We start from the raw sequence: 11,676 nt of genomic DNA, 5'->3' as shown, positions 1-11,676 counted from the left end.
CAGAACACGGGGGTTTCCTCTCCCTCTCCCTCTCTCTCCACCCGTCCAGATGTAAAGTTTCTCTTTTCTAAATCGCGGTTATCCCTCTGTGTGCCACTCGGATTGGCTTTAAAGGAAAGTTTTAACCTGTGGTGGGAGATCAGGGGAGGCAAAATGGGGAAAGTGAACGCTTGTTTGAAACGGACTTACTTCGTTGTGATAAGTTTGATCGCGGTAAGTGTGTTTTTTCCTCCCTTTATCATACAAATCTGCGCTGTTTGCGCACGTGTTGATACAATTCTTTGTATTATCCATAAAAAAATCTAGAAAAAGAAGTGCATCAGCAAATAATCAAGTAATACCCTGAATGTCAACAGTGATAAAAAGAAAGCCTATAAGGAGATGCTCGGGAACATGAACACAGCGCGCTCTCATGCGCAAAGGGAGGACTGGTTTTACGCATCTGATAGTTTTTTACGTAAACTGGTCCAAAGGAGTTGCTGATAGTTATGACAGAAAACGGGAGCCGATGTCCTCGTCAGTCTTTGTGTTTTATTAATTCATCAGCGCATGTGCACATTTCATATTCATATATGGACTTTTGCTGGAGCCAAAGTGCCAAACCTTGTGTGTAGCCGTTGAAAGCAAAACTGGGTTGCTTTTGGAGTAAACTAAGTGCTGAACTCCATATCAAGGCAGGCAACCACAGCCAGTCATGTCTCTTAAAGGTCCCATGTGGTGAAAATCCATTTTCATTGGCTTTGTAAAGTTGGACTTGTAAAGTTAGCACTGTTCACTTATGAAGCTGTTCTGCCATTCCTCAAGCCCCCCTCCACAACTACATAGCCCCCCCCCCAGCTTTACAATCCAGCAAGAATTTTACTGAGCTGCTTTGTATCAGCTGAGAAACCAGCAGTCATCTCGCTCAAGCTTTGTTTAATCCTTCACTGCCTTTTCTTTCAAGATTTATTTATGTTCTGGAGCTGCTTCTGCTGACTGTATCATGTCTCATTTATGAATAAAGCAAACCAAATGTTCTTCTGTTGGCTGTAAGAGTGAACACGAGAATCTTCATGCACTCCCAGCATCTGAGGAACTAAAGATCTAATGGATTACTTTAATTATCAATGTCAATGTCACCACAGCCACAGGAAAATCCTTATAAGTGTGTTGTACATCTACTGTGGCTAACTTTACTATTAGCTTTGATCGTATGCCCACAGGTCAGAGCGCTGTGAAAACTGTAAAGCTGAGGGACTTTCACATGTGGTGGAAACTTTAAGAGCAATTTGAAACCAGTAAACAAAGACTGGGCGGGTTACTGTGTTTTCAAGTTGCCTGTTGTGCTTCAGTGCAACCTCGGCTCAGCTGGTGTTTACGTCTTTTTACTTCTCTCCTGCTCTCTGTCCTCACATATTCAACATTTTTGTACGGTCGAATTCCCAATGCAGTTGTTCTCATTTATGTATTTTTCTGTTGTTACACTGTTGTGACTCAGTCTGCCTGCTAAGGGCCAGTGATGCCAGTCTGAGTCTGATGTGAATAATGTTTATTCAATACAGAGGCTGTAAGAATAAACATGAGCAAAATCTCGAGATTTTAACTAACTACACAAAGCGTTACATCGTCTTAGATACCGTATCATAAACACTCCTCTTCAGTTCTGGAAGCCACGACCCATCGTCTTATGGCCCAATCAGAATACACATGAAGTAATCGTATCAAACATTAGACCATCTCCTCTTTTTTATTTCTGCTAGGTTGGCATCATTTTGGGCTCTACTGGCTTCAGTTGGGTTGCTGCTTTCCACAGGATTATTCAGTGCATTCATAACTTCAGTTGAGATGTTAGGTCTTCCGATCTTATCTTTGTTAGCGCCTAAATTTGATTTATACATCCTGTTCATCTAAATTTATCATGTTCAATCTTAAAATGCCACGACATTCCCCCCGGTGTGACTGGTGATACACTAACTCATGACTGTGGTGGATAAACTGTATTTCCATCAAAATTCCAAGATTTGTTCTCTCCTGCATGCAAAATGTGTCTGAATGGTTTGATATGATGCAGCTTTACTTGAACAAGACTCAAAAAAATCAAGCAAACGTGTAAGTTTTCAAATTCTTATACAGATAGAAGATAAATTCACTTACAACTTGCTCTGTTTGATGTACAACATTACAATTCAACTACTTATTTCTTGTACATGACCACAGACTGCATGTAAATACTGGATGCAGACACATGTCACTGACTGGTTTGTAGGCTATAGTTTTGAACGCTAGAGTTTGGAATTTAGACGTTTTTATCTTGATTTGTTGACACCAAGTGTGACAGGGAGAAGTGGATTTGACTGAGAATTCAAAGACACTATGAAATGCACTACAGTGGACTACACTGCACTACATGTCAGTCACCACAGGAAGCTACACCCTAAAACATACCCTGCTTCCTCATGAATTTTTCCACTAAATGGGACCATAGTTTACAAAATGAACATCATGCTGTATTGAAGGAGATGTCTAAATATCAGCTAAGACCATGAGTTTGTTAGAAAAAAATGAACTGAGGTAGCAAATCAAGTGAGAAGTAGGGTCATTTTCTCATTGACTTGTATAGAATCATACTCGTTTCAGTGGAGCCACCCTCTGCTGGCCATTAGAAAGAATGCAGGTTAAGGCACTTTCGAATTGGCTTCACTTTTTAAACTCTAAGGCACATCCATCAGTGTGTGTACACGACACATACCCTCAAATAAGACTAAACTAGACAAAATACCAGACAAGAAACAGACTGACCCGATATAAAATGGTCCACCGGTGCAGCAGACCACCAGGATTTGTTCTGGTTTGGCCAGTGGCCTCTACACCACTGTTGACACCCAAGCTTTCAGCCTCTGACAATGATCCAGCTGTTGTGGGGGCAAAAATACAGCATTTGATTCTTTGACCAACAGGCAGGCCCTTTATCTTGACTGATGTTATTGTTAACGTTGTAGCTGGCTGCTGAAGCAGTGACGATAGCTGTTCTATTGTCTGTTGGAACAATGGAGATCCCTCTGAGGCTCAACACAAGAAGGTGACAGGCAGGCCAGTTAACCCAGTTGATTGTACAACCAGCACAACAGACAGAAGCTTCCTTCCTCTGTCCTTGGATAGTGCAGTAACCGCACACGTTGTTGCCGATGCTAACGTTACATCAACAGGCTTTATGTGTGATGCTAACACTTGCCTGCTGGTATCGCTTTGCATGTGGTACTGGCTGTATTGGATAAAGCTTTGTTGTCATCATCTCACTGATATTTCCATGCTGTTTTGTTGCCAGGCCGATGTTATTGTGAGGTTATGTTGTGTTAATTAGACTAGCTGCTGACAGAGAGAAGCAAGCAGGTGAGTACAGGAACAGATGAGCACGATGTGGTGCCCTGTGGGTAATACACCCTATTTATGGCCACCCAGAAAACCTGACATGGAAAGGGCAGTATAGACTCCAGGCAGCTTGTAGGAAGTCCCTTTGTGGAAAAAAAAAACGTCTCTGTACACTAAAGAGTAAAATCTAGAAGTGCTGAAAGTGCATATCGGTGAGTGCACGCCCTTCTCAAGCACCAAAAATATTTTGATCACTTATTTGAAATTCAGGACATTGTGTTAACTCTCCAGTTTCTAATAATAAATTAGGTAAATATTAAATATTTCTTCAGCAGTAAAAAAAAAAAAAAAAAAAAAACTGAAAAAAACTTGGATTAAATAATTAAGACCCCTGCTGATAACTTTTAATGTTATAATATGATATGAACTTTGCTTTTGTCGGATTGTCCGTCAATACTCTGAGCCAGAAAACCAATTATGCTTCTTTGTAAAGTTCTAACGTATAATGTTTATTGCCTTAATTGACGCATTGTTTAGTGTCTCTTAAATTTCCCATCCTGATTCCCTAAATCAAAAAAGGGATGTCATGGAATTACCTCTTGTGTTTGACTAAAATAAAAACTAAGGAGAGACAGATATCCTTATCAACCTTGTACTTACGCTAGTAGTCATGTTTATAACTTGTGCCGCTCCATATAAATGTTGAAATGTTATACAAAGATATGTTTCTAATGTGACCATGACAACGTGATCCAAACATGTGTTTTGGCATCTTCATTGGTGCCAGACTTCTTGGAACAGATAGCGCATATCAGTGGTGATTATGTGCCAACAGGGTGATCCTGATGCCTCTTCTGGGTCAGATCAGTCCTGTGTGGGTGATAGTTATTCAGTGTAATTAGGTGTTAGGTTATGTTTTTATCTTCTCCCTTCAACTCCTCTTCATGGGAGCTGCATTGTGCAACATGTGGTTTAGCTCGTTTAGACAGTTTGCCCCTCCAGATATCTATTAACTGTCTAACTGTTTTAACTGTCACTGGTCTTTCACAAGTCTGATAGTTGCCTCCCCTATTGCTTAGTTGTCGTTTGACTTTCTATGCAGGCTTTTTAACTGCCACACTCTTCCTCATGGGCTCAAAGCTCTACAACAGAACCAGACTCTGTATAATGCCTCAATACAATTAATGCTGGTGCACAGGCCTTTACCGGCTGTTGTGAAGGATAGAACAGAACAAGTGGAGTATACAAATAGTCTACTGTTAGGTTACCAGTGCTATGGATAGCTTAATGAGCTTATTTCTCAATAAGTTACACCAGTGACGCCCATCATGTGAGTGATAGATCCCAGCATTGGTGCTTATTTTGAGTTTCGGTAATTCTCACAAGCTTCGAAATCCTCTGTTTTGAGGTGCGAAATGTCCTGGTTCTCTAATATTCTTCAGTTTCCACGCTGTTATAGCTTTCTTTAAATCCCACCAAAGGTTTTTCACTGGGATTCAAATCCGATGACTGAAATAGCCACTCAAGTACATTCCAGCAAATGCGGAAAGTTCAGTGTTTCAGTTCATGCACTGAGGACATCACATACGTCTATAAAACGGCCTGGGAGTTCAAAGAACCAGAACCAGATCCCAGTCACATGGTCATGCTTGCCAGTTTTTGCAATGGCAAAACATCTCCATGACACAAAAGACACAATTCCAGTTCCCAGGCTGTCAGGCCCATCCACAAGAGACTTTCCTTTATCTGCGTTGTCACGGTTTGTATGTGACACAGCAGGAAGGGGGACCCAGCAGGGAACAGTTCTATGGCTTTATTTGAGAAGTAATAAGAGCTTACAGGAAGACAAGGAGGCACAGGTAGAAGAAAAGTGGTTACAAGATGGCGAGAACATACACGAAAAATGAATGATGTGACATTTACAGACTGTGAGCTGATTGGGAAGAGGCCTTTAGACTTGTCACAGTAGGGAGAGCACAGGTGGAATTAATTATGCCTCAAAGTAAGTCACTAACGTGACTTGTGGTAGTGAAAAGGTCAACTGGAAAACAAGTGAGATGAGGAGGCAAACAGGTTGTTGTGAGATATGGGTACTATTCTCTGGTAAAACACAAAAACAACAGCATGGGCCCATTTTTTCCATTTCCCCAATGTTCATTGAAAATCAAATCAAAATGGAAACCAGAGCCCCTTTTTTTGGTTTGGTGTAACCCAATTTTGAATGTAAATGGAAAACAGCAGGCTCTTTTTTTCATTTTCCTGCTGTCCATTACCACTGAAAATTACGTGGAGCAAAGTGGGAAAACTGCATGTTTTCACAGAAATTGAAGAATGGGCCGTTTTTATGTTTTTGGTGTTCGATAGAAAAATGGATTAGACGTACTTTACTCAAAACAGGCAGTGTGGAGACTCTGATTACTGAAACAGGGAGGAAAGTCTGAGCATATCTGGTGACTGAATGGAAAGTGACAGGAGATTTTTTTTAAAAAGCAACAGACAGCAGGGTTGATACGGGAATCATGATGATTAGGAATGGTTGCTACTCATCTTGAACATCTGCACAGGTGGCATATTTATTAGTGTGTAATTCAGTGTCATTACAGAGTTCCCAAACAGCTTGACTTAACTGTGTTATATAACAATTGGGTAGAATTACATACTAAGTGATTAAAAGATATTGGATCGAGGTAAAGCAATTATGGTATTGCTTTATTACAAAGATTCTGCGTTATTCTTCATTTAACATTGAACTCATATTCACTTTTAAATCATATTCACTTCTTGAGTTGACAATCAATAACCACTTCTCTGTGCAATAACACAATTATAACTTTATTATTGTGTATTACACTGTATACTTGTGCTGTTTTTTCCTAGTAAAATGCACATTCTCATATTTTTCCTACTAATATTTGTCTTGTGTTTCTGCTGCTTAAATTTCTAATTGTCTAAATGGGACCAACTGTAAGCAAATTGGGGATCAATAAAGTATTTCTGATTCTGATTTAGTCTTCATTTAACCAAGTAAGCCAATAAGAACAAACTCTTATTGGCAACTTGGCAAAGAGCAAAGCCTTTTGAGGAAACAGTCTCGATGTTTTGTTTTGGATTGCTGGTTGAATAAAGTGTCTGGAGACATCCGTTGCAGCTTGATGGCATTTCTTACTATTTTATGACTTTTTATTATTATTACACAATAAATAATACAAATAATTGCTGCTTCTATCCCTGAAAGTAGTTAATAACACAGTGTGTTGCTGTTGCAGATCATTGCTGTCCTGCTGCTAGGACTCACTCTGTTTAGTCATGGACACTTCCACAAAGAGGAAGAGGTAATTCATGCATTTACTTGAATCCGTCAGGAAGGAGAGGCATGTCACGGTGTGTGTGTTTTAGCTCACCAGAATGTATTTTTTCCTGCACATTAGTGGCAAAAACAAATACAAGTGCCTGTTTTTGACATTTTGATGTAACCTGCTTTTAATAAATGGTAGCAAAATGCAAGGCGTGCATAATTTGAGAAGGAGTAATTGCAAAAACACCAGCATGGACCTTAAAGTAATAACTTGGTCACTCATAAAACTTAAAGTTAAGTCTTTTTTTTCCTATTAAAAGCTTTATTTTTTGTTTCCTTTTACACACACAATCTATATGTGGCCCCTGAACTCATGTTTTGAATTCCACACATCCTGCCGACCTTATTCTGTCTGTTTTCTCCATAGATAGAGGAAGTGCTCACAACCCTGCACGTCATGTACGCCATTGCAATTGTAATTCTGGTCTTGACCATCATTGGTGGGTTTGGTGCCTATAAAGAGAAGAAGTGGGCCCTGATAGTGGTGGGTAAATACATAAAAAACGCATTTTAAGTATTAATAGTAATAGTAAACTAGCCCATCTGATCACTGTATATGTATTTGTGAATCAGTTCACAGTTGGAATGATTATGGGCAGCCTGTACATGATAGTGTCTAGTATTGGTGGATTGGCTTCTCAACTGCAAGTAAGTTGACTTTGCAAAGCTTTTGTGTGTGTGTGTGTGTGTGTGTGTGTGTGTGTGTGTGTGTGTGTGTGTGTGTGTGTGTGTGTGTGTGTGTGTGTGTGTGTGTGTGTGTGTGTGCGTGTGTGTGCGCGTGCGCAAGTGCATTTCGTGCTTCACAAATGAGCCTTAAAAACATACACTATGATTTTAAAAACACATTTTGTGTATTTAAAAAAAAAAAAAAATCAACTTGTTTTGTTGTGTAGTTCAAAAATGAAATGAGGAAGAACTTCCTGGCTAAGCTGCCGCTGAATAATCAGAGTGAGAGTGACGGCTTCATGGATGTACAGAGTGAAGTAAGTAACCTTTTGTCAGTGTGTGAATGGTCACGGTCGGTTAAAGCATATATTTAAAGAAAACAACGCTTTCAAACATTTAGGAAAGTGATAAACCAATGAACACTTCAAACACAGGCAGAGCACACTGAATTATCCAAAGATAAAGGTGAAGGTAAATAAAGACACTTATATAAACCAGGTTTGGTGATACAGAAAGCATGAGATGTGGAGGATCAAATACAGAAGCTTCTGATGTTGTCCAAGCAGAGAAAAGACCTTTAAGTGCATTGCAGCAATCTAATCTGACAATAAATTTCCGTGAAAGTGTTTATGATGACCTTTTTTTCCTGAAAACACATGCGCACCATCCTGGCACAAGTCCACATGGGCGTGTTCAACACATTTTTCAGTTGCACAAATCAGATGGAAGAAAAACAAGCCATTGTGATTATTACTACGAGGTTGGGCCAGGATTTGTTTTGTAGCGACAAGTTCTTGCTGTGTATTCAATTTTTCTCCTCTGACTTCCTCCTCAGTTCCAGTGTTGTGGGCTGGATCAGGGCTACCAGGACTGGAACTATTATATCCCAGAATCCTGCCTGTGTGTTGAAGACTCCACTAACCCATGTGTGAGTGTATAGTTTCTATACCATTGATGTATGGTACGTCTTGGAGGAATTCAAACAATACTGCGTAGCGTTGTGGGTAAATTTATTTTCACATGAAATCTCAAATTCCAGCCCTCCTTTTTAATATGAATTCCAGCCATGCAAACAACATGATGGCATTTGGTTGGTTGGTCAAGTGTTTTGGTCCAGACTAAAACATGTCAACAACTATTGAGTAGATTGGCCTGATTTTGCATAGATATTAACAGTCAAGGGATGTACCAATCAAGTTTTCCTTGATCTGATCTGAGCCAATTAATGTTTAGTATCAGCCAATATTGAGTTCCAATCCAATACCATTTTCCTTGGTAATACACACTTAAACTACATTGAAGTTACTGAAATTGGTTCATTATATAGACTATCACATTTAAGTTTGGGGTCACTTAGAAATGTTCATATTTTTGAAAGAAAAGCAGTCTTTTTTCAATGAAGATAACATTAAATTAAACAGAAAGACATTGTTCATGTGGTAAATGACTATCCTAGCTGGAAACGGCTGATTTTTAGTAGAATACGTATAGGGATTACAGAGGCCCATCACCAGCAACCATCACCCCTATGTTCTAATGGCACATTGTGTTAGCTAGTGGTGTTGAAAGGCTAATTGATGATTAGAAAACCCTTGTGCAATTGTGAATTTTCATGGAAAACATGAAATTGTCTGGGTGACCCCAACCTTTTGAAGAGTAGTGTATTTCCGACAACTGAGCAGATCTGCAATGCATGAAGGAGAAAAAAAAAGTCTTCATCCAGGCAGTTCCTTAATGTTCTGTAAATGTCTGAAATATAGTGAAGAGCAGGTAAAGTGTAACATGGCTCTACAAGCTCCAAAGAACAGCGAAAACCTGTATTCTCTACTTGGATGTCAGAAAATGTATTGTAGATTAGATGTAGTACCAGGTTACGCCACTAGACTGAGCCTTTTACTGTTTGATACCCAAGAAGGCTGTCACTCAGTCTACTAGCAGCAGCCTGTTGGCAAGTAGAGGACATTGTAGGGGTTTAGGTAGCAAGAGGCCACCAGGACAAAGTCTTCTGTGATACTTAATGCCCTCCGAACAGAGCTTATATATGTAACATAATCTGCTAGGAGAGCTTTCCTGTATCTAAGTGGCATATGTAACAGAGCTGCCATATTGGCCCACATCATGTGCCCATTGACAAACAGCAACGTCAACATAGAATACATTTTTGCTCACTTTAAATTGTGTTACCATCCAATCAGTTGATATTTTTATTGGGTTCACATATGCACAATGTTGTTAGCAGTCAGCTGCTAAGTGAGGCTACCCAGCGTTTAGTCCTGTTTCTGCTCTTCTTCACTGGAACATCAGCATCTGTTGAAATGCATTAGTCATTCAGCTAATGGTTCATCTCTAGTATGTCTTCTAGGTGGCGGCTCCAAGAAACAGCAGCCTGTTTGAGGACAGGGTGGGTGAAGAGCCCATCATGATCTATTCTCAGGTAATGAAGACATTTCCATCCACACACTCACTTCTGTATTTACGGGTACATGATTGAACTTCATGCTAGGCCAGTGACATTTAGGATTGCCGCTGGCATGAAGGAGTGTGCTTGTTCTGCATTTCTAGTGTACTTGCTATATGAAAAGTTGCACTAATTGATGCTATCTCTTCTCCCAGCCGTGCCTTCCATACATCATTGACTACGCTATGCATGTCTTGAATGCTGTGCTGGGCATTTTGCTGGGAATCACATTATTGTGGGTGAGTGCTGTCAGTCTATCTGTGTCTGTCTTGAATTTACCCAGCAGTGTCTCCATTTATCTAACTTCACTTTGACTTGTACTGTTCTGATGCTGACCTTCACAATATGCACTAATGATCCTACTTGGCTTTAAAGCCGTTATTATCTGTAATTCTATAGTTTTGGTTATATTGATGTGTTTTTCCAGTTCAAATTTCCATTTTTTTCTGGGCATCTTGAGTTTTTCCTCCATTGAAGACTTTAAAGTGACTCTTCCAAGTTGTCAGAATAAGATAACAGTGTTCAGTTTGTGCTACACAATCAAGCATAAATGACAATGGCAGTATTTTACATTATTAATAAATTCAATGTGCTTTATATTAAAAGACAAGAGATAGAAATATAGGTATAAACAATACAGACGGCTTTAATAAAATGATGTGCGCCAATCAGTTAAGATCTTTCTGCCCCCTTCAGTCTCTTTCTAGAATTGCACCTCTATTCAAAACTGGCTAAAATGACAAAACATGAACAGAAAGTAAAGAAGCGTGTCTTTTTTCCCCTCTGTCCTTCAGGTGTTGTCGGTTGTGTTGGGTATCGTCATCTTGTGTCGGCTGGATCGAAAGGAGGAAACTCCCACAGTGGTTTACAGTCCGGAGGCAAAAGCGGGCAACTACGCCTCCCTCACAGAGGATTACACCTGATTTTTTTTGCTTTATTTAATGTTTTGGCTGCATGTCAGCATATTTGGCAAAGATAAGAACAACTTTGGGATCGGTGGGATTAACACAGAAACAAAAAAAATGTATTTGTGATGCTTGAATATACAGTATCCAACGAGTGAAGCTGCATTAAACGCATGAGGTAACATTTTTTTGGCCCTCTGAACCAGCAAATCTTGATGAAACATTATATTAGTTGTATATTATGCCAGAGATACAGAGTTAATTCCCTTTATTTGTGATAATCACACACATTTCATCAGATAGGTGATGAAGTGTGTGAATTGTGTTAACATATTAATAGATTTGAACTCTGTAGTGGCACTTCAACCCCAGAGTGAATTTTGTAATTGATCCAAGAAGTCAGGAAATTGATGTGAGACATGCAGATGAAGTGAAACAGATAATGTGGTTTCCAAAGAAAGCACTGATGAAGATTATGGAGCTTTAATACGAATGTCTGTATTTTGTGGTCTGCATTGTGTTATTTCAAATTTTATGTTTTTTTTCTACATTTTTCCAACTTTTGCAATGACATTTTTATAGTTTTATTACTGTCACATCTAATGGGCCGTCACTGCTACATGTTGGTGTTCAGCTTCTGTATTAGTGAGCACAGGGACGACGCACTGAATGAAGGCAAAAATAAATAAAAATATTCTTCTTTCACCTTTGCTGCATTGTGGTCTCCTCTTATTCATTTATCTACTGCCAAATTGAACGGAAGACACACAGAAAGTAGCATATATTGCTCAAAATGTTTGTATCGATGCTTGTTCCTGGGTTTGTGGATGCATTTGTGACCAACATTTGACTAAATGTGACATTATTGAGAGGACATATTAAGTGATATGAGGAATTTGTAGTTTGTGCATTACAATAAATGCTGACAAAAAAGGGAATTTAAA

The 11,676-nt window shown here is 39.3% G+C and overlaps 1 protein-coding gene across 2 annotated transcripts; it reads left to right on the top strand.

Moving 5' to 3' along the window:
* Positions 1 to 11,442, top strand: LOC111579799 (tetraspanin-8-like). Of its 2 annotated transcripts, XM_023287239.3 has the most exons (9): positions 3 to 213; positions 6,615 to 6,680; positions 7,071 to 7,187; positions 7,277 to 7,351; positions 7,597 to 7,686; positions 8,205 to 8,297; positions 9,732 to 9,803; positions 9,983 to 10,066; positions 10,622 to 11,442. In XM_023287239.3, the coding sequence occupies exons 1-9, from the start codon at positions 154 to 156 to the stop codon at positions 10,748 to 10,750; spliced, it is 786 nt and encodes a 261-aa protein (XP_023143007.2). In that variant the 5' UTR covers positions 3 to 153; the 3' UTR covers positions 10,751 to 11,442. The 2 variants fall into 2 exon arrangements, with proteins under 2 accessions (XP_035811723.2, XP_023143007.2); XM_035955830.2 differs by lacking the exon at positions 9,983 to 10,066 and having other exon boundaries at positions 1 to 213.
* Positions 11,443 to 11,676: the final 234 nt, after the last annotated feature.

The sequence above is a fragment of the Amphiprion ocellaris genome, chromosome 21 (genome assembly GCF_022539595.1).
Source record: "Amphiprion ocellaris isolate individual 3 ecotype Okinawa chromosome 21, ASM2253959v1, whole genome shotgun sequence".
Taxonomy (NCBI): Eukaryota; Metazoa; Chordata; class Actinopteri; family Pomacentridae; genus Amphiprion; species Amphiprion ocellaris.
Note: the sequence above shows the minus strand (reverse complement) of the source record. Positions and strands in the feature narration are given on the sequence as shown.

Excerpts from the sequence above, each read along its gene's own strand:
- LOC111579799 (XM_023287239.3), top strand. The coding sequence starts at position 154 with ATGGGGAAAGTGAACGCTTGTTTGAAACGGACTTACTTCGTTGTGATA. Across the intron at positions 7,188-7,276 it reads AGAAGTGGGCCCTGATAGTG|TTCACAGTTGGAATGATTAT; the intron begins GTGGGTAAATAC and ends TTTGTGAATCAG. Across the intron at positions 10,067-10,621 it reads TGGGAATCACATTATTGTGG|GTGTTGTCGGTTGTGTTGGG; the intron begins GTGAGTGCTGTC and ends TCTGTCCTTCAG.